General features: G+C 39.4%; 1 protein-coding gene across 2 annotated transcripts in view; it reads right to left on the reverse strand.

Moving 5' to 3' along the window:
- Positions 1-23,907, reverse strand: part of DOCK1 (dedicator of cytokinesis 1) — a 311,286-nt gene that overhangs the window by 52,644 nt on the left and 234,735 nt on the right. For both annotated transcript variants that reach the window (XM_010581957.1, XM_010581956.1), the window contains exons 33-38: positions 22,634-22,782; positions 12,713-12,798; positions 12,370-12,526; positions 9,081-9,121; positions 7,685-7,775; positions 3,595-3,714 (exon numbers count right to left, since the gene is read on the reverse strand). In XM_010581957.1, coding sequence (XP_010580259.1) covers positions 3,595-3,714; positions 7,685-7,775; positions 9,081-9,121; positions 12,370-12,526; positions 12,713-12,798; positions 22,634-22,782 — 644 coding nt within the window. The remainder of the gene's footprint in view (positions 1-3,594; positions 3,715-7,684; positions 7,776-9,080; positions 9,122-12,369; positions 12,527-12,712; positions 12,799-22,633; positions 22,783-23,907) is intronic.

Genomic DNA, 23,907 nt, shown 5'->3' on the forward strand with positions numbered 1-23,907 from the left:
TATTTACTTTTTTCTCCCTGGGACCAACGCTTTCAATTTATGAAGGAGCAGTAGAAAACATGTACTGATTTATAGACTGCGGCAGCTACTGGCAAACTTGAAACACGTTGCTGTTTGTACATTTTACTGTGCAGGCATAAGAATGCTGCTGCTTTCTTTACGGCTCCAGAGACCACACAAACCTGTTTAAAAACAATCTCTTATCTTTGTCAATGGCACCGAGTATTTCTTGGCTTCAGTAGTTCATTAGCGTTGACTAACATCAACTGCTCCACATGGCAGATGTGTCCCAAAATGTCACCCCCTTCCCTTGTCACTCTATTACCTCCACTATTTCTCCTTCTTGTCCTGAGATACTCTAACCTACCAATTTTCAGTAAAGTCCCTGGATTAAGGGCTTTGTTGGAAATTACAAAGCTTCAGCAAAACACAGAAAGAGCAAACACTTCAGAGCAGTTCAAAGGATAGGTTAGACTGCCGTGATAAGTGTGAGGATAAGGCTTTTAAGGGCAAAAGCCAAGAGAGATGGAGATGAGACGGGAAAGCACAACGCAATGAAGAACAATAATCTAGGAGAGAAAACTATGCATATACTAGGGAAACTTGGAATTAACAACATTTCATTTTGGAAACAAGGAGCTTAGAAGAGTAACGGAAAGTAATACTAATAAGGAATCAAATCCATAAAGTAGAACAACAGCAAAATGCAGAAGTTGTATCTGAAAATGCTAATTTTCTAAAGGTGAAAGATGTACTTCAGCTTTACCGAAGATTGATTTAAGGACCAAAAGTCAAATATAAGTAAAAAAGCAAGCTTCCTAAGAATAATGTTATTAAAAAATAGAAACCAGAATGAGGAATCTTAAATGGATCTCAAACTACAAATAACAGGGATATTCATGGTGAAGGCTAGTATTTTGTTCTCAGCAAAAATGAGATGCCCACACTCCTGCTTTCAGTGCAAGCCCACACTTTCTATTATTAAATTACAAATTTCTCAGGCACTTCTGACCTCCATTCCAGTCTGTGTATGGAGGACTATACTTTCCTCTAAATTCATCTCACCATGAATGCTAATACGTAGGGAATAAACCTCATGGTTGGTCTTCACTTGAAAAGTGCACCGTGCATTCCCCCTGGGAAATTACTCTGCTAAGAGAAAGGGATCATGGTTTTTGAGACGCTCAATTACACCACTCTTTAAAAAAAAAAAAAAAGCTGATGTTTAAAAAACAAGTGTCACCTTTTCGGAAATCCCTTTCCTCCATTTTTTTCTACATAACATTTCTAACCATGTCTACCTCTCTTCTCAAGTCCTCTGCTTCGCACTAGACAGGCTGGAGTGGAAGAGGCAAAGCCTCACAACTTTAAAACAAAACCCTGAGCTTCTGTAAAAGCCTGGAAGTAGCTCTACAGCTCCCCAGGGTGACGTGACCTTCTTTTGACATCTCTTGTTAACTTTATGGGAAAAGAAAGCAAAGTAGTGGGATCAACCCAGGGTGAATTGCCAGGCAGAGACACAGCTGGGCAATTATGGTACAAAACAAGACGAATTGGTTAGTGTATCAGTACAGTCTTCTAAAAATGCACAGCAAATACTATTTCAGATGTGTTAGTGATTATGGAGTGGCATAGTTAAAGTAGCTGCTGGACTAGATTTGCAAACTGCATAGGTAAATATAAGAAGTTTATTTAACCTAATGTCAGAACACCCCAAATGAGAGGATTACCTTAATTCTACTGTGGAAACCTCAACTTTGAGCTTCCTGACATTTGAAAATTCATGTAAGAGGCTCATATTCTCAGTACATATTGATTTTTTTTCCTTTTCATTGAACAATATGAAAAGTTATCACCAACTTGAGTGACTAGAAAATGAGAGAAGAAATATCTGTAACTAGGAAAGAGTGCTTTGAAAATGAATCATCTCCTCACAGACAAAAAAAAAATCACACAGGACTCCTATGACTTAGTTATGCAAAGGAACAGGAGGAAGTAATCACAGCGGTCCCTTCAATACCATTGTTCAGCAAAAATTTTTAGAATAATGAAGATTCAGTTGTTTAATCTAACTATGAGGGAAAGGGAAAACACAGCATTTTCAGTGCTATTTCCTTTTGACAGCAGGCAAAGCCTTCTCTCACTTCTAGTTGTAAAATCGGAAAAAATTAAGAATGGTTATTCAGTCTAACAACGGTCTCTCAAGCGTGGATGCCGTGCTGTGTAATGTGGTGCAGGCTGAAAAATAAGCAGCAGGTATTTTGCCGGCTGTTTATATAAACAGCTCATTAGCGCTATCAGCAGAAACGGGTGGGTACAAGTTTAAGACAGGCTGTTTTCAATATAGATGTAAAGGATGCTGCAGCTTTTAATTTACAGCTCAAATGCATTGGCCTGGTGCTCAGAAGAACAATTCCCACCGCCTCTATACCAGCACCATAAAAGACTAACTGTGAAGCCATAAAAATGTAAAACAACAAAATAAAAACATGCGACTTCTGGCTTTTCCTTTCCAGAGAGGAATGTAATATTAAAATATACTATTAAATCAGCTATGACCCTAATTCTAACGAGGTTCTCCTTACCTGCTGTTAACGGGTTAGTAAAAGCTTTTTGGGCAGCAGAAGCGTGCTGTGGAAACCAACGCTATCCACTGCAGAAGCACCAAGGCACCTCCGCAAGCCCCAGCCCTGGGGCCGGTGTCTGTAGCCCGCACCTCTATCACAGTCTAGAATTACAATTCTTTTAGCATCATTTATTAACAACTTCTAAATATTGCATTAAGATAAGGTATAAAATTTGACCTTTTAAGCAAAGTTTCTATCAAAATATTAATCTGATTCTGCTAAAAACTTACGTGGAAAACATGAGCTGGTTGGATAATGTTCTAGCTCTACCAGAAAATGACATTTCTGTTTGTACTACATTTATGCAACAAAGATTGCTTTTAAAAACCCAAGTTTACGTTCCTGAAATACTCTGACAAAGAGATCTCTACTTGTATATTTAAACATTTTGTGCACGAAATATCCAAACACTGATAGATCCCTACATCTCCCTGTCTACCAAGTTAAACTCCTTCATCTGTGGGGACAGGTAACACCAGCACGCTCCCCTTCCCACCATGCAATGCCGAATGCAAATTCACCTTGCAATAAAAGACGCAATTGCAATGAAATACTGTCATCGTCTTGTGATATGAACCACAGACACCCATTCTCTGAGGGAATTATTTTGTGTACATGAGAAAAAAACAAGGGTAGCTGAAGGACTGCATTAGTTGTTGTAATTGCCAGAAAAAGCAAGTCCCCAAATTATATGCATCACTTTTTTATTTCCTCCGTGGCATCATATGCACATATATTTACCCTTAACACAGCAGTTATAAATGTACCATTGATTTCTTTTTACTTTTTTTTTTAGTATCATTATCTTTAAGTGCTAGGTGGTGGACCGTTTACATAAAGCACTCCAACTTATAACAAGTTTAAAGCTCCCTGAAGGTCACTTGATGCAAACTATGTTTACTATTCAACTTAAAAGTTAGAGAGAAAAGCAATGAAACATATTTGGACTTTTTTCTTCCCTTTTTACCTTGCCCTTGTCAAAGTAATGGATAATTTCTTGATATAGCTGATCTTTCAACTGTCCTTGAGTAGCAGCCTGGTATCCATCCCGCTGGGTCAGATGTGCTGCACATGCTTCTTCTGACCACTAAATCATACAAAAAAGAGGGGAAAAGTGAAAGCAAATCAAAAGTTATGAAATATGTCAGTAAAATTAGGTTAAATGAAATACAGATTTTTTTTTATTTAAACAAGCGGTACCACAGCTAATGCACTAACAAAGATTTTTTCTTTTTGCAGTTGTGCACTTGGATTCCTTGGGCACAAAGACCATTTATTTGAATGCTGTAATTGGAGGCTAATTACATATATCAGCTGGAAGGATGCTTCTTGAGGTGGTTTCCTCTCCTCAGTGAGTTTGATGAGACTGACCTTGGCCTGCTGATGGGTACAACCTGCTGGATGCACAATGAACACTAGCAGGTTTATGTTGAGAGAAGCCCTGAAGCCAAGATACATCAATACAAACAGAAAGGCCTGTAGGCACAGAAATGAAATGGCTAAAATTCACAGAGAACTTTTGGAGGCATGGAAAAGCACAACTAACTTTATACAGCCTGTCTGCAATTAGTAGCTCTTGCTCTTCCAGCAAATGCCCAACGGATGAGGAGCAAGGCACAGATATTAAATGAATTTCCTCCTAGATCTGAGAGCACCAAGCAATTCCCTGCAGCTTTCTCCCTTGCACCTCCATATTCTGGTGTCCAGTAAGGCACAGATAAAACTGAAACCTCTGGACTCCAGTTTTCATATCACCTCTTCTTCATCTCCCTTCTCTCCTCCCACTAATATTCCCTACAACCTACCTGGGGATGAGACAATACTGGAGCCTATTCCCTGGACAGGATACTAATACTATAGCCTACCCTTCCATAGCTGTCTCTTTTCAAAAGGCTAACAGGAAATTAATACCTTAGAGACTCACAAACCTCTATCAAATCAAATCACAAACCTCCATTAAATCAAATGGAACTTCTCATAGATTGAAAAAGAGACAGGACAGGTGCTCCAATAGGACTTGTTGCCTTAAGAAACCAAGTTCCGAAAGATAAATTAATTAAAGAACTGTTCACTTTCTTCTCTGAAAATCTAAGTCACTAAAGGAGGAGGACTGCCCACTGAAATAAAATGGTATGACTTTAGGAAAAGAAGAAAAGATCATGCAGAAATCAGCAACTCAGATTTATTCACAGAATTACTGCCACATCATCCAGTTTCACCTCCTATATCTTATTAAATTTCACCCAATTACTTCTTAATTTGGCCAAAATGTTTGTGTTTGGTTAAAGCAGACAACTGTGACAACTTTGTACTGCAAAGCTGTGGTTCTGAGCAACACAAACTTCATGGAGTCTGCAATGCAACGGCATTTTTTTCAGCCTGCTAAGAGCCACTATCTTCTGTTAGCTTTGAACATCTTAATTTTGATTAAATGGGTTAAAAATACAACTGAAGTCTCTTTTCTTAAATGCGCTTCATCAGCCTGCAGTCATCTGGAGAAAACAATGGTGGCTGTCTCTCCACAGAGACAGCCTTCTTGCAAATTTAAAGGTGAAATTCTCGAAAGCTCTCAGTCTTGACCTGAATGTGATCCCATTAAAATCAACGTGAGGAAATGTATGCCAATGATGAGTGTCATTGAAAATCCTGTCCTCAAGGTTTGACAGAAAAACTCAATTGATTAAAGTTACACACACCACAATATTGCTGCTTCTCAAGGGATACTGAACTCCTCCCTCCACTGCTAACTACTGGTAGTAATAGGATATTGTATTAGATAGATCAATGTACTTTTATTATAATAAAATAATTCCAAATTATAGCATAATGATATTTATAAACACACATCCGCTAAGTGATGAAAACCTGCCATAAATACTACCCTTACATTTGCCATCTTCTATCAAGTTGCATTATAAAAAAAGAAAATGGGGTATTTCTTTTCAGTAAATTAAAGGAGCGTATTAAGATACTCATCTGGACTCTGAAGGTATTCTGTAAGAAAAAACAAAATTGGCTAAACTCTAGTTTAAGGTCACATAAAGCATATTGACTAAGAAATTCAAGCCATAACAGGTAAAAGTTTGAATGACACTTTATGGCATGCTTCACTCCATCATTCTTCTAGAAAACACAGCACCTGTGGAAGGGAATGAATGCTTTATCTTGTCTAAAAGGTTCATTCATGTAAAGCGCGATGAGCCAGTATTACACAATTTGGCAGTCCTGTTTTACGTCCCTCGTGGGAATAAGAGAGATCTTTATAGCCACAGACTCAGCGAGTTACTCACTCGAACTTCGACCCACAGGCAACCAACTGCACCAGTCTGTGTGACTGAAGGTGTCAGAGCCATCTCCTCACATCTTCACCTCTCTGAGACACATGTCTCAGCCCAGAAAATTTCATTACCGAAGAAGTGACTGTATCCAGCAGGCTGTGTCCAACCATTGCCCCTGCTTTTAGTAATGAATAAAGCTACTGCTACGGTGCTTTGGCACTCCAGGTGAATCTTACTGATGTTTTCCTGTGTAGTAAGCCTCTATTTATTTTAAAATACGGTAAATACATCTCAAAGTGTCTTAATTTAAATTGCACACGTACGCTCTGCATCATATTTAGTCTTATTATAGCTTGGATGCAGTTTACTCGGTTTTGAGGTATGAATAATTCTCAGTGCATCCGTTAGAATTATTTCATTTAACACCTTCCGCTTTTCAACTATTCCAAATAGATATTTTACACTTGCATTTCGCTTGGCGTTGATTAGATTAAAGCAAAGATTGCGAAGAACAATTCGCTGCTTAGAATGAGATAAATTTCCTTTATGAAATGGGGTGCCATTAGCATAGCTTCTGTAATAATACCAAAGGCTTGCAATAATACAGAAGGTTGCAATAATACAGAAGGTTGCAATACACTCGCCATTGGCATAAGAAGTAGACCAAGGGGAAAACGCAGTTCTCTCTTATTCTGTCCCTGACTCTCTGCCCCATACGACCGTGGGTGCTACTGTCCTCGAGGGGAGCAGAAGGAGATCCAGGTCTCCCCGGAGAGAGGAGAGTGGGTGGTGAGACGTGAGGAAGAAGAATGGGACTAAAGCAAACGCTTCAGAAAACACTAACTCTTACCTGCTTTTTAAAATTAAAACATAGAACTCCTTGCTAGTAATTTAGTGATGAGTAGGCTATACTAAACATGTGATTTCATGACACATGGGTCACAGCATCCTTCTATATGATAAAGCCAGGAACTCGGTTGGTACATGCTGCCACACTTGTGACACAATCAGGTAAACAAGCTGCAGGTAAGAGACACCACCATCTATCCAGAAAGCTTTCAGTGAGATTAATGCTTATGAAATTACAGCTTCACTACATTTCTGACTGACACTATGTAGTGTTAAAAACTCAAATGCTTTATTTATATGCACTTTGTATAGATAAAACATTTTATTGACATATATTGCAGGTTCTACCAAAACATTCCTTGAAGAACAGCAATATGGTTACGTCTCTTTAAATGTCCTATAAACTGTGTAAAGTTGCATTAAAATTGCACGTACCTTTTAAAGGCATGAGCTTGGAAAGAAGACTATTTGAATCTCTGTAATTTTTCAAAATCAAAATTGCGTCTACAGATACCCAAGAGCACTTGAGAACAGTCTCTAGTATTCCCTTGTATTGCCTTTGCAAAAACAATTCTGTGGAGAGCCGATTTACTAAAACATGTGTTTAGATGCTTCCACACATTACATAATTTTGTTATTTAAAAGAAATTCAAATTACAGCTCTGCAATTTGTAACTTGTGGTTTTGACTTGACCGCACTTCCATTCATTTCAGAGCAAGACAAGTGAAGCATGCTCTGACATACACTAATGGCAGAGGGTTGCTTTCCGGCAGGTATTAATTACATGGGCAAAAGATAAAACTCACATAAGAAGCAGCACACAGCTGTTAATCAGTTTAAAGTGCAGATGTTCTAAGAGTGACAAACACTACTACTACTGGTTACTGCTAACGTGATTTTCAAAACTTGCAATGTATATTGGTGTTTACCTTAAGAAGCTTTGCATGCAGAAGTAACGTGTAGGCAGCTTCCGTATAGTTATCGCATTCTTTGTGCAGGTCACACAGCTTGTACAAATACCTGCAAGTAATAAAAACAATGGTGTTTTAAAAAGGTTGGTTCTTAAATGTTACTAAATAACTTGTTTTGAAGACTACAATGGTTCAACTCTAAACAACTAAATGTATGTGGGATTATTTAAAGCTCGTATTTCTGTGTGCAGACAACCTTTAGGACCATTTGCGTTTCTGCTGTGTTCTTTTTCCAATGGATATAAATGACTTGGGATGCATAATGAATCCAATACAGATTCTGTGCAAGAGATATCACTCTAATTGTTCAGCTGTGGAGACATATAAGTCTTCTTCCTCGACTTCAGTATCATCACACCTGTGAAGGAGATTCTCTTCATTTGTTTGTTGGGATTTTTTAGTGACAATTTAACACCCACCCCCAAACTATTAAAATTGTGTTTTGAAAAAGCCAGTGAAAACACAGAACTTTGATATTCATTATTACACATTATAAGTTTGTTAACAGAAATAAAAAGGAGAGAATTTGGGCGGGCGTTTAACAGTGGGAGACAATTTGTCTTTATAGAGATCCTGAATAGGGCAGACCTCCGACTCACAACTTTATGTGTTTGTGCACAGTTACCAATCCTGCCTTTTGCTAGATTTGATTTTCTTTTTGCAGACTAATAAAGCACTAATTAAAACCATTTAAACAACAGGAAGCGAGTTCACAAGTGAAAATTCTTCCAAAAAGGTAACAAGCATCCGAGAATGAATTCATGAATAATATTTAGATACCTAAAATAGCATTAAAAACACAAGCTTCATCATTTTAGCACAACGGTCTAGCCAATTTTAAGCCAAAGTACAAATAGAGGACTAGGAACCCTGAGGTTTACAAAAAGCACAACAACATATTACCATTTTTATTTTGTGTGAAAATAGATTTTGAAAGGTTCCTAAAAGCTTTAAATTTAAAATAAGTATCAGTCATAATACTATTTAATAGTCCTTTTTACCCCAAGTCACATATTTTGTACCTCGCCAGGAGGCAAAATTATTTCTTTGCTCAGCTTTCTTTTGACTTATTTATTTCCTTCATGTGACAACACTCCCGAGCATTCAGTGTTCATCATAATATAACTGAAGGAGCTGGAGAAGGGGGACAAAAAAAAAATCTTATGACTAATTTCTAATGCTCACTGTTCTCAGTGAAGATAAGCTTTTGAATGTACTTAAGGTTCAGTCAAGGTATGTTTTTTCATTACTTCTTTTCCTCTAGCCCCGAAGTGACTGCTTAATATGAATTTAATTTTCTCCAATTACACCATAGTAAGTCAAGCAGAGTTTGTCACTGGTCATGTTTACAAACCTTATGTACATTTCTTCTCTTTCAATCTCCTTGTAGAAATTCTGAAAAACAACATAATTTTGTTACAAAGTCTTTGATTTCAGAGTCTAGAATGTATACAGAACAAGCTCTAAATTAAAAATTCATAATTGCGTAACATCAACCTCAAAACTGCAAAATGAAATGTGCCTCTAGTGATAGAACACAAGTTATTTAACTTACAAAGTCTAATGCTGTGATGTTTCATGATGTAGTCTATTAGGGCTTATGTCTCTTTGCAAAGGTTAAGAATTTGCAAGAAAAGTACTGCTAGAAATTTGCTTCTGGCATTTGCAAGTCACACATCATTAACCATTTTCAGTTGAAATTTTGTAATATACAAAACCATAATTTTTGAGCAACAGTTGTTCTATGGATTTAAAACTCCAAACCTGAGTTGAGCAATACATCATCTGCTCTTGAATTCTAATACTTTCTTTGGAAATAAAAAGTTAGATTAGTGTTATTTATCTGGCTTCATATGCCACACATTATCATCACACTCTTCAGAAATGTCTGAATGCCTCTGGTCTTGAGATAAACTAGTTAACACTACAAACATTGTAAATGCAAGATATGATAAACTAGGCGAGATATTAAAGGCATTTCTGAATCTAATTTAAAGTTTGCCTTCAAAAGTTAAAATATATCTAAGAAAACAAAATACAAAGAAATTTCTGCTTCACTGAATTAAAATATATTGCAATACTAAATTAAATCAGTCCGAGTAGCCACTAATAGATGCGCAAGCCCAGGACTAAGAGATGCATAAGGCCAATACAAAACTGTTCCCTTCAAAGAGAATCGAAATGCAAGACGGAATCTACATACCGCAGTTGGAAATGACGGATTATTCAGTGGATATACCATTTTAGCTGACATAACTGCTCACTGGTTTTCAGTTCAACTCAAAAGACAAACTGAACCACATGAGAAAACTCTGCTGTTTTTGCTTACTTGTGTGTTGTTTGCTTTTTTTTAAAGTAGACGAGACTTCTGAGTTAGGTGGATCAATAACATAAAACCATTTTATCCTGATATTGCTGCCAGCTGCTCTGCCCTTCTGATGCAGCTCAAGAAGCAACATCAAATCAACCAAAACGGGAAGGGGCTTGGGCAGCAGGCTGCCACTGACACACATCACATTTGGCACAGTTCCCTCTTCCCTAAAAAGCGGTCCCTGCTCCTGCCCCCTCTTCGGGTGCAGGTTCCCACATGCCCCTTACGCTGCCCTGGCCCACACGCGTGTGGCTCTGCAGCGAACGGGACGAGGAACTGATGGGGATGAAAAATAACCGGGGGGGGAGAAATAGGAGCTTTCAGCAAGGTCCCTCCTCGGATCTGCCCTGCTACCTTGGCGGCACGCTTGCTTTCGCCAGGATTGTCAGGGGTAGGAAAAAGCAGCTGAGGGAACAGATAGGGCTTCTATTCTATTTTTTTTTTTTTTTTTTTAACATCAGCACTGGCTTAAATGCGTATCAAAACCTCTGACTTAAACTATAGTCAAAACAGACAAACTTAATCCTGTGAAAGACTCTGCATCGTTAAAGTCCCAATTAAGAACTCTTTGAGACCTCAGGTGGGAATTGTGCCGAGTACCAGCTCTGGGCTGGATTTTTGCAAAGGCAGGTGCCTGGAGAATGATGAAAAGACTGAGTTGGCCCTGGAGGGCACACGGGACTTTAAAATCAAGCTAAAGTTTTAAATCACGCCTACTGAAAAAGAAGAAAAGTTCTGCCCTGCAATGCTTTCCTGCATTTCCTGCAGACTTCAGTGTCAGGGTTGCATGTGGATATCTCACAGTGATTTAACCCGACAGCAGTAAACAGCCCCCAAAATTTACCATCTGCAGCTATTTGAAAAACTCAGAAGACAAAAATCGGCATCAGGAGATGCTGTTAGAGACACCTGGAGAAAACAAAACCAACCCCCAAGCGTGCCACCGGTCCCCCTGCAGTTGCTATGGCCAGAATTACTACAAGACTAGTATTATGATGAAGGGAAGGAGAAATAAATCCACCTTCCTAAGGAAATTTTCCCAGTTCTATAAACTGTTGTCATCTTTTAGAGCACAGGGTGCATGTGATTTTTTATTTCCTATCTTACTTGGTGTCAACCGGCAGGCTTTTCTAACTCAAATTCTGCTCAGGAGGATGCTAGGACTTTTCTGCGGGCAACCTAACGGCACTTACTAGATCAACAGCCAGTGACAACCCTCCAAGTTTCTCCTCTTTTCCTATTTCCTAAACATTCTGATGCTTTTTGATGTGCACAGAGAGGAAAAACAAACTAAAAATAAAATCCCAATTTCTGATTTGGGACCATTTCATTTATAGCTTACGTGATAGCACGGCATGAAGGCTGCACTGCACAAGCCGAGGACGTTTGCATTGCTTGCAAGTGCTAAAGCTACAAAGTACTTACCCAGATCTTTCCAAACCAGCCTGAATGAAATCTATCACCCATATTACATAAAGGATAAACACTGTCTGTGCCCCACATGTTTAAATGAAATACAAGCTTTGACCATGATATAGGGATGAAATCTATGAATCCTTAGGGGCTAACAGTTTAATACTGAGTCCTACCAGAAAAATCAAATTTAGCTAGTACTATGTTTGGGGGTCTCTAAAATTGATTTTGATATCATTTTTCAATACGCGCTGATTTTGTGCTAATAAAATCTCATACGCTAATGCTTCGGCCAAAAAGCATGATGTGCATGCTATGGGGACAATTTCTCTTGCTTCCAACTCTGGCCTAGATGGACAAAGGTTTGTAGTATATAGCAGATATTCCAGAATTTCTGGAACTAAGAGGAGGAAATTTCATATTCTGCTTTGAATGAAATAGTAACATTCAAATTTCTTCAAAAATTTTGAATATGGAGGCTGAGCAGTAAGCAGAATAGAAATGGGATTGCAAATGCATGAGAATTTCGGTAGTAAACTGCATATTACTCCAACATTCTGTATGTCGAAGTGTTCTTCTGCATGAAGTTGTTCATATATCAATTGTAAATGTCAATGAGCAGCCCTCAAAGATCGGGCCCTTAAACATTTCTTCTTAAATCTTTCCTTAGAATCAATTAAAGAAGTAATAACCCATGGTTTCATAGATTGACCTTCATTAAAAATGGGTAAAACCCCGAAAGTATTTCAAACTTCCATGAGAACCCCAACATGTACTCTGTTTTACACAAATCTTTTGTTAAAGCTGTAAAATTAAGAATGCAGTAGTCATTTCAGGCTGGTGACTTCTCTTTGCTTACCAGCACGTTGACAGTGCAGCTCATGCGGTTCTCCTTGTTCTCATCATGCATTATGGTCCTGTAGTCCAACAACCTCTCCATTAAGCGGACAACAAGTTTCACGAAAGTTTCTCCACTCTTAGCAAGGTATTTGTGTTTTCTGCAGTGCTCCAAGAGACTGAAAAACCAATTACATTCGCCTTGTTAATCACATGCAGAAAAAACCTTGACTCAGGTGCAATTTTAAATATTGTGCATCATTAACAGATTTTAATTACTTCTGGGCTACAAAGTTCATTGTAGTCTAATTGCTCTCTCTCCTGACTTTACTGTGACATAAATCTTGCTGCTGATCAACACTTACATTTTGTCAAATAGCACTTTGTACTGTTCATCTCCTCTGCCTCCTTCCACTTCATGATCCAGTTTCGTGATGATCTCATTTTCAAACTATAATTAAACAAAGCAAGCGTAAATAATCAGATGGCAAATATTTCACTTTATTACTGTAGCCTCAAAGGTTCACAGATTGGTTGGGTATCTTGGTGAGATGTTTAGCCACTATTTTAAAGCTTGATTGACTTTAAGAGTTTGCAGTCTCTGATATTAGACTATCCACGATGATCTCCTGCCCTACAAGGACTTTTTTGTTGGAGAAATCATTGGTCATGTTGTTAAATGAAGTGTAAATATTTGCATTACGAAAAACCAAATAAAGAGATTAATGACAAGAATGAGGGCAGGGAAAAAGAAGACACAGAGCCAGACACAGAATGTCCCCTGCAATAATGGGAATAGCAACAAAAGTAAAATGATGAAAGCTCTATGAAAGAGGATATATAACACCTGAGGCTGGATAACTCAGCCAGATGCACACCCTAGCATCACTAACACCCCTTTTGAGCGTACGGATACTGACTCAAAGTGGGGCACAACTCAATTAACAAACCTGTTAATAAGTCACTGCAGAGGGGAAGGAAGTTGTTTCAAACAAGAGTAATATTTTTATTTGGGTAATAATAAAAGAATGCAAACTTAAGTGGGCATTAGAATATATTTTAAATGCAAACTGGACAATTCACTGGATTTTTAATGACTGCGAAGGGTTTCACCTGTTGCTGCGACATTCATTCCCTAGGGCCCAGGTTAGGAACGCATGCAACCTGTTAGCGGACGAAGGATCACTCTAGGCCTGCTCCTATGTCACGAATCGGTCTAGTCATCTAATTCCTAATTCTTCATTAAATAAGCACAGACATCCGCACCGTTGGTGACACAACCTACTGTCAAGAGAGCTCAGCAGAAGAGCCCGGGTGAGAGGGAAGCCTGTGGCAGGGGAAAGGGAGCCCATTAGTCAGAGTGGGAGTTTATTGACAGAACAGTTGCCTTCAGGTTTTTTCACTGTCACTGGCTTAAGCAGTCCCTAACTATTCCGAGGAGAAGCAAAGGGCCACCTGCACAAGAACAAAGCGTACTCACATTTTGTAAATGTCAAGAGATGTACTTTGCATCTGCAGTTAATATTAACGGCATATAATGTACGAAGGGAAAAAGAATGGACTGTCTGTCCCTCGATACCCTTCCAGACCGAGGATGCACTTCCACAACCGCCGGCCTCAGCAGCAGCCGACAGACCCGCTCTTGCACCTCTGCTCGAGCCACAGGCTTTCCTTCCCAGTGCTACGCTCCCCACCTCTTAAGTCGTACCAGTAAGATAACAGCATTTCTTGGCTTTTTTATCAATTATTTCCACCGATCACAATACCTACTTCAGCGACGACAGGATTAGCTCCCCTGTCACAGCCACCAAACGCTGCCCCATCAGCAGAGGGGCTCGCTCTAACTGGGGAAGGCAAAGTTTTCCTAAAAGCCTGTAAGCAAAATCAGAGGTTTTTTTTCGCTGGCAACAACCGCAAGGAGGCAACAAGGACAACCTCGAAGAGCGTTGCAGTAGAGGTTATGCGCTAAAGATGTAGCTGATATCTACGCTGAAAGGCAAAAATCAAAATCTATGTACGAGGAAGAAAAAACCTCCCCGCGGAGAGCCCTGCCAGCCCAGCAGCCTCCGCCAAGGGCTGATAATGGGCCCCCGGGCGACAGGACCACCATTGGCAAGTGGGTCCCATGTGTGGCCACCCCACTGGTGTTCCTGCCCCGGCCGTAGCATCACCGCTCAGCGTGGCAACCAAGGGGCAGGGGGGACAACAGGGGACACGGTCAGCCCCATGGGGGAGCTGGGGAAGACAAGTTGTTATCTCCAGCCAGCAGCAGGGCTCACATTGGTTTAGCTAGGTAGAGAAACGGGATTTTTTTTTTAGCCCACGCTGTGAAATTCTGCTGGCAGATTTAATTTCAGTGAGGAGTACGAGATCACCCCTGCCAACGGACTTACGTCATGATGAAACTCCGACGGTAAGTGCTTTTCACCACCTTAATTTACATCGCTTTGAGGAGGTGCAGTAGCTATATCCACCACCGAGCTCTTTCTGCCAACGTACGCTCTGCCCACACAGTCCCACCTCGGCCATGAGAGGTTATCGTAACACCTCTACCAAGTACCAGATGGACATGCCCGTAGTTCTGCCACAAACCCTTTCTCCTGAAAGAACTGCCGCATGCGCGGGGCAAGGTAAATCTGGGCAGAGCAAGAGAAAAGCCTGCAGCATTTAAGGGCGAGGAGAAGCATCTCGGCCACCCCCACAGCTGGAGGTACCTGCCTGCTCACCTGGAAGGTCGTTTTCTGAAGCCCACCACAGTTGTGAATATACACACGCTGGCCAAGTTGAACCTGCGTACAAAATGTGGCCACGGACTGTAGAGATGTTCCTGCTTTGCTAAGAAAAATCCTTTTTAGGGAGAAATACACATTGGTATGAAGGATTTGCTTGGTAAATTGCAACAATGCCAAAATACTCCTCTTTGTTAGGACAATGCAATCTTGGAACATCTTAACAGGCTCAACAGCAGTGATGTAAAAATCCTCAGTCAGATCCAGGACGCTGTTTTTGTCTCCCTTTCCAAGCTCCATGTTCTTCTCGGCATTAACTGCAGTAATGTTCACATCATTTCCTACCTTCATGTGCAATCCCAGACATTTTGTCCTCTGCATTTGAGTCGGGAAATTTATTTTTACATGCTACCTGGCAGCCCACCAGAATTGTGTTACAGAGAAAAAAAATCTCTGCTCTGAGCTCAGTGACTACAAACCATCACGACGAGTAATGGCAGAAAAAGTCCTGCTCACCTACCACTCAGAGCAAATTCAGGACACAGTCTAACAACATGGACAAGTCAATAGAACCATGAGCTGTCAGGAAACCCGAACTACAGATTGTATCATGCAGAAAGTAATAAAATCAACCAAATCCCCAAACAACAGATATTCCATCTTAAAACAATTTTTTAAATTATGCGTGACTGCTGTAAAGATGAAATGCCAAACCTCAGATTAAAACATTGAAGACGTGCTCTTCTGTTCCCCAAATGATGCACAGAATCATAGAAATACTGACTGGAAGAGACCTCGAAGGTCATTTCGTTCAGCCTCCCAGGTGATGCAGAATTATTGCCAACACTAGATCAGGTCAACTGTGACTTGCTTAGCCAAGTACTGAACATCTCCATGGATGGGTGATTACACAGCCTCTCTGCATAATCTGTTCCACTCCCTCACTACTTTCCTTGTGAAGAAATGAATGAAAAGTGAAGTGAAGTAAGGTTTTTAATACAATGAATCCATTATTCAAAAAATGACAGGAAAATGAGAAAAGGAAGAATAATGCAATCCACCCCCTCTAAGAAGCAAACACAAGCTGAAACACGTTCCCATAGTACAAGGACATGTCAAGTAAAACACTGAAGCAACACAATGATGAAACAGAGAAGTCACAAAATTCATGTTCTCTAATGAGACCAGAGAGAAATTGAGTTTCTATACCAATGTGAAAAATGACACTTGCTGCCAGTGTGAGCCCTTTAGGTGATATATTTTTTAGTAAGAGATTACTCAGACGAAGAAGAGCAATTACATCTGTCATACAGGATCTTGAGTATCTTCCTGATATCAATTTTACTTAAATTTCTGTAAATCTAGGCTTTGTTGGGCCATCTTCCTAACGGCCCTCTTGGGTTGAACAGAACTAGCTGTGTGGCATTTCTGGGGTTTTAAGGACTATTAACAATATCTTTGCTCTTCAATCACTCTTGATACTTCTCAAGGAATTGATATGACGCAGATCATGCGAGCAAGATGACTAAACATTATTTAACACAGTTAAAATTTCTACTGCGGTCCTTCCACAGAAGAACATTTCTTCAAGACAAGTTGAAGTTTATGGAGCTATTGTCTTCCATGGTGGGAGTAAGAACGTGGCCCTGGAGTTGCATAAACTAATGGCTCTGGGACACTGCATCTGGCATCTGTTGACAAAGTCTCGATTTTTTTTTTTTTTTGTTTTTTTTTTTTTTTTTTTTTTAAATGCATAGAATAGCACAAAGTAGGCCAGCAAATATTGTGATGGAATTTACTCTCAAGTGAAGAAGCGCCAAATTTTCAATGTTTATGTTAAAGCCAATGGCACTTGCTGAGGCTTTTTCTGGAGGCTTAGCGAGTATAACTGGCACCATCAATGAGTTAGATTCACATCCTTCTGTTGACAGTGAAAGCTTGAGGGGTGATGTTAGGAAGATTACAGGAAATTATTATCAACTTCTCCTTGCAGTTGATCAAGATCTCAGCTTCTCTTTAGGACATGTGTTTGAACTTGAGCAAAGAGTATATCCACGACTTCATCTGTCTGTTACAATCTCCCGTCTGGAGAAAATAAATCAATGTAAGCTATCTAGCGTCTTCAAGTGTCAGCTCAACTAATCACTTTTGGTTTTAGGTTTACCTAAAGTGTGGTCAGGCTATATTTTTAGCACTGACTGACAATTTAATCTAGCTGTAGATGAGGAGGACTTTCAATCCTCCAAGCTGCTATAAATTTGTTTTGATATGGTATAATAATGAATTTGCCATATAAAATTCAAGTGACAGATAACACCACTAGAAATTAGTCCTAATGCAGAAATAGCACACAAGTACTGTAAAACTTTGGCCAAAGGCTGCCATGAAAGTAGGTGGTAATTCCCAACAGTTTCATCTGTTCCCTTTCTGATTTTCCTACAGCATTCTGGTGGGCAAACGATCTGGCAGCCATTTAATACTAGGTGATTTTGGAGGTCTCTAGACTTACAGCATTACCTTTCTCCCTTGCTCTTCAGGTGGGGTGAGGGAGGAATACCAGTATTATCCAAAAGACCAGAAAACAAGAAAAACTTACATTTCAACCATAGTTAACTAAAAATGTTACTTATCGAAATTAATCCTTTGTGGGGGATGACTTATTTGAATTTGCACATTCAGTGGGATTACTGAGGAGAATCTGCAGCATCAGAGAAACTTGGACAAGTCGTTAACTTGTGTTCACTCTGCAAATCTATAGCACAGGGAAAGGGACGTTAACACAGTGCTCAGAAGTGGTAAAAAGACTTAATAAGGAATGATAGGTTCCAAAAGTCAAGAGAGATTCGGAGAAACTAGGTACCTCTCATTAAGGAGAATTATATGAATTTGAAATTCATTGATAGCCAACAAGAAATTACACTGCAAATGAAAATGCTAGTATGACCATTTGATGATACTGAGATTTATTGTTAAGTATTAGAAATGAATTAAAAGCATTCCTCTTTATTTCTTCTAGTCTTTACTCATTTAATTCTCTTCACAACAGAATGCTAGCTAGAGGTACTTTAGCTGCCCCCATAGTTTTATTTTAGTAATCATATGCATTATGGATTCATTTATTATGCATTTCTATATGATTTTGCATTATGGATTCATTTATTATGCATTTCTATATGATTCTGCATTATGCATTCATTGCTTATGCACTTCTATATCATTTTTCTATCTTCTCGGCTATGGTTCCATTATGCTAAGTGTCATTCTAATTTGCGGAAAACAGGAAAGATGCACTGTTGCATTTTGGGGGCTCTTTCCTCCAATCATTACTTTTACACAACTCCTTACTCTAACAGGGTAAGAACACATGCTGGAGCTGGTGTGCTTATATCGCTGATGCTAACGCCACCAGACACTGATGATTCTCCTTAGTAATGCAGTCTGAAATCTGGACATATGGGACTTCTAATTTCTTCTTGCTCACTACTGCAGAGTGGGGGGTACAGCCCTCAGATTTTACTTTGAAGGATAAGGGTCCTTCCTTCCTTCCTACTGGATGACAAATGTAATTATGTTGGGGAAGACAGGCTGGGGTAGCGCTTCTGACTCAGTTCCTTTACCTTATTTTGTTAATAGGTTTTTTTTGCTCTTGAAGTAAGGTACTTAGACTAATTAATTTGTACCAGATCAGTTAAAAAAAATCATATTATGATGCAGTGCTGTGAGATAGCGAGAACCCACCCAACACCTCCCCCTGCCTCCTCCACGCTCTGTATGGTACCAGTTCCTCCACCAGCACATCTCTATGAATGGGTTCAACCCAAAGCAAGCAGAACATCACATCGGCAATGACACAGGTCCAGAAAAGGTAAGTTAAAAGTTTTGGGTAAGCAAACAAACAGGAGTGCTCATAGGAAACGGAGCTGGAGCAAGTGACAGCCGGGAGGAACAGGCAGCAAAAGCAGGAGGTCAGGGCTTTTTATGTTCTGAATTCCTCATTTCAGCTGAACGGTTGTTTCATGATGAACTTCCTCTCCTGCTGTCACCACGGGATCCATCACATTCACCTGACCAGGCCTTGAACAATCAAACCAATTCTCTTTCATCGCTCCTGTGGCTGAGACATATTCCCTTTGATCTGGAGGGTTTGCTAGTAAAACAGGCAAAGGGAAGAAAGAGTGGAGAAGGAGGCATTTTCTTCTATAGGGAAGCTTCAGTCCCACTCTGACTTTAGTATCAGATTCATGCTTTGAGGTACAGGCTACTTTGAAGCCTTATGTAGGCTTCAAAGCACCTTAAGGGGAGAGGACAAAAATGGGCAACTCCAGCTTTTAATTCAGTCGGCCTTTAATTTAGTTCTCTAAAAAGGAGAGGAATTTATCTTCTGTTTTTTTCTCAGGGCTATATATACTGGAAGAACAAAAAATCCTCATTCTGTCTGTTACTGGTTTTACCAGGCAAACCAATTCATACTGAAATTAAAACTGCGATGGGTAAAGCTGTCTGTTTATAATACAAGCCATCACAGCATTCAAGTTCTGCAAAAAATTTGAATTCCTCCCCCACAAATCATGAGGTTTGTACATCTGCTGGAGAAGTGGAGCCAATCTAAACCCTTGTTGATGTGACTAATAAGGTTAGATAATTGGATTTCTGGCAGATTAGTTTAACAGCAGCCAACCATTCAATTTTGAAGTTCTCTTTGAAAGCAGTGCCGGACAATGATAATTGGTAGTTGCATATAAATGATGTAATGCAGTACATTACACCAACACATTAAGTATGAAAGCTTGCCTAGGTACTGGTAATACAATACAATTCATCATTAAACAAATCAATCAATCAATCATACAATCAATCATTAAACAAATGATTTTTCTGTATTTCTATCACTTAAACACAAAAGAGACAAAAAAGATGAGTCAGGAAGCTACAGGCCAGGCAGGCCCACTTCAGTTCCTGAGGAAACCATGGAGCAAGCCCTCATGGAAGCTATTTCCAGGTACATGAAGGGTGAGAAGGTGACTGGGAATAGCCAATATGGATTTACCAAGGGTAAATCGCATCTGACCAACCTGACTGCCTTCTGTGATGAAACTATCTGCTCAGCAGATGAAGCGCTGTGGTTGTCTCGACCTTAGCAATGTGTTTGATACAGTCTCCCAAAGCAGCATATTTGTTGACAAGTTGGTAAGATATGGACTGGATAGACAGCCTATGAGATGGGTGGAAAAAGCGGCTAAATTGCTGATCTCAAAGCATGGTGGTTTAATGACTCTGACAGCATGAAAGACAGCCGACAAGAAACTGTATAATGTTTAAGGAAGAGGAACATAAAGTCTTGAAATCGGGATGGCACAGTTGCAAGCAGCAGTACAAGATGCGCTGCTGGAAAGGACCTGGCGGACAGCAAGTTGAACATGAAGAAGTAGTGTGTCCCTTCAATGGGGGCAAAATGTGTCCTTGATTCCACCAATGAGAGTACAGCTAGAGGATCAACAGGATTATTCCACTTGTTGGTCCATGGCTGGAATACTGCATCCAGATTTGGTTCCCCCAGCTCGAGCAAGACACTGACAAATTGGACACGGTCTAATGGAGGGCAACCAAGATGAGCAGAGTGTTGGAGAACCTGGCCTGAAGAATGATTGAAGGAATTGGGTTTGTTCAGCCTAGAGAAAAGCAGAGTCAAGCCTTCCAACACCTAAAAGGCGGTTATAGACGAGATGGAGTTACTCTATTCACAAGGGTGCACAGTGACAACACAAGCAGCAACAGGCGCAAGTTGATTCAGGCAACTTCCATCTGGATATAAGAAGAAAAGTCCTAAACATTGGAACAGGTCACCCAGAGAAGTGGTGAAACCTCCCTCACTGGAAATATTCAATACTGAGCTTCAGATAGCCCCAGATAACCCAATCTAAGGCCCAGTTGGGACCAGATTACTTCCAGAGGTCCCATCCAACCTAGACTTCTCTATAATTCTTTGCTTTTTACCAGCTGTGATCTTCATTCCCCAAAGACCAATCTGAGATACTCAGCAAACTATATAACTACATTATCTGCAAAACTGTAAATGGACAGATTGATTATTTCCCGTTAGACATAACTGTTCAGTTCAAACGCACTGAAAAAAAGGTTTACTACCGCTGCACCTGTCATATCAATGCTATGTCCATAAAGAAAGAAGCTATACTGACATAAGAAATATATGTTGAGTACCTATAATCCAAGACAGCTCTGACTTAAGCAAGAGGCATTTTTCTTCTCAAAAGGCAAAAAGAATTTGTGTGAAATATTTAAGACATTCATTTATTAAAATCACCCAACTATTCCACACAAAGCTGGTTTCCTTCTGTCAAGAAAATATAGGGCCATAAATTTAGCTATAAAGTTACCCTCGGATTTTTCATGATCCATATAATTGTACAAATAAAAAATGACAAGCAACAAAAGAGAGCATCTGACAGGAAACTGTTTAAATGGCATCCCAGTGAGCATTTCAATCTTTACAGTATCATCGGAGTCAAACATAAGAAAGAATGATTATGCAGTAATTGGATGGATCTAAAATACAGTTCACAACCTTTCCACACACCATCCAGCACAAAACAAATCAAAGTAATAAAGCTGATGCCATTCCCTTGCTTAAGTCTCTCCACGCAGATATTCATTTACTCTGGCTACAGATTTATTAAGAGCTGGTTATGAAAAATAGTTCACAAAAAAATATGGAAAAGGTTAAGAATTTTCATCCAAGAAAGAAAACTGCCAATATAAAGGGAAAAAAGTAAACAACACATGTCAAACTTTATTGCAAAATTCACAAGGTCATATCCTGAACTGACAGAAATTTCAGTGTGAAGGACCTACACTAGCTTATACCATAACACTACCTGGCCTAACTAGTCTTATACTCAATCCATAAGGCAAAGCTTCAAAGGAAAGAAGGTCAAATGAATGATGTCAAGAAACTTTCCTTCACTCCACTTGTCTCTCAAAAGTTGATGCTATCAGGGTAAGATTGTGTGTACTTATTCAAGGACTTCCCTCAGCAAATAAAACAGAATAAAACTACTACGTTAGTATTTTAGATTTTGCAGTGCCTGTATAGCGTGAAGAAACTGACACTGACTGGATACCTTTTTTTCCTCTTCGAAATCCATAAAATGATAGAGTATCAAAATTATAAGATACCAGAGATGATAAATTCTTACAGGTTATAGTTTCTTTTGCCACATTATCAGGCTTCCTTTATGTCCAATTTAACTCAGAACTAGACTCCTTTTCTGAGTCACAGTGAAAATTTAAGGTATCTGTCTTTGCTCTCCTTTTGTATCATAACGAAAGGTTTCATTTACTGCATGCAAATTTATCCTTCAATAAGAATTTAAAACCAACAGATGAAAACTCTATAGCCACTCAAGAGTTATAGAAAATAAGCAAATCCATAATTATATTTTCTTTAGAAAAATAAGAAATAACAAAAATTCTTATGTTCTGTCAAAGAACAATTAAATCTTTCTTACAAACTTTAAATATCTGTAGCTTACTGCTTACCATCTGGAAGCTTCTAGTAAAATGAAATTCACACTGCATCATATCAAAGAAGATTGGGATTGTAGCTTTCCGAAGTTCGGTTTCAGGGATAAGCGTCATTTCTAAGATAGGTCCCACCATTTCTGGGATGAACTTGATTTTATGCTGACCTTTAAGAGAAAAGATGCATTACAGAGTTAATGAACAGCCACTGACTTTGGTAGAAGATATCTGTTATAAAAACTGTATCAATAAATTCTCATATGGCATAAGAAAGTATTTTTCAAGATCTGACTCTACGGAAACACGTATTATTTATTATTTATGCCACAAGAGGGGAAGCATGTGGTACGTATAAACCCAAATTAACAAGAGTTGTTGCAACTTGCCACATTTTCCATGAAGAACCCATATTTGCACACTGATATTAAGTTTTAAGGGTTTTTTTTAAAATACAACTTATGATTGGCAGAGAAGGAGGCTAAAAGGCACATCACTTGTATTAACTTATTTAGACTTGTGTATCTTCCACAGCGTACAAAATGTTCTCTGTGTCAGTCTATCAAAGTGTCACCATGAGTGTATACTTACACAGCCTCGAGACAGGAAACTACATCTTACCAAGCCGACAGTATGTCTTCTTTCTTCGAGAGCTGATCTGCCTGGCAAACTTTATTTCACATTTATCTTCCCAAGAGAAAACTGCACCTCCCCCAACCCTCCCCGTTACGGTCTCCGCATGTGGAACAGAAATTAAACCTTAACAGGAACATGGCACCTAATAAATATTGGACTAGTTAAAAACATCCTAGTTACTGTTCATATTACTAGCTAAAGTGTAGAAAATGCAGATTATACGTTCTGCAAATTATCCGTTCAACAACTCCACAGAAAGATGCTGGTGTAGAGCAGCGTAGCACAGCACTGGACAACTCCAGGCAGAGGACTTGAGGGCGGCAGTTTAGAAAATACAAAGACATTCCCCTCTCAGCAACAGGCTGGGATTCATTTGAACCTCGCTACACAACTGGTGACATTTCTCACAAATGCAAGGGGAATGGATGTACACAATCAGGCTCAGACACTGTTTATGCACCCACTGCTGTGGTTCAGACCAGATTTCTTCAGAGCGGAGCTAATTTAACGAGCCCTCAGCTTCCTCCATTTTAAGACTCTTGTTTCCCATTGCAGTTATCAGTGGTATATGACAGCAACAGATTTTAACTCATTTATATTCCACTGCACTACACCAGTACGGCAGTAACCGTGCAAGTCTTTAATTAGCAGTATCGCTT

This window comes from Haliaeetus leucocephalus, unplaced genomic scaffold, assembly GCF_000737465.1.
Source record: "Haliaeetus leucocephalus isolate CR32 unplaced genomic scaffold, Haliaeetus_leucocephalus-4.0 Scaffold830, whole genome shotgun sequence".
Taxonomy (NCBI): domain Eukaryota; kingdom Metazoa; phylum Chordata; class Aves; order Accipitriformes; family Accipitridae; genus Haliaeetus; species Haliaeetus leucocephalus.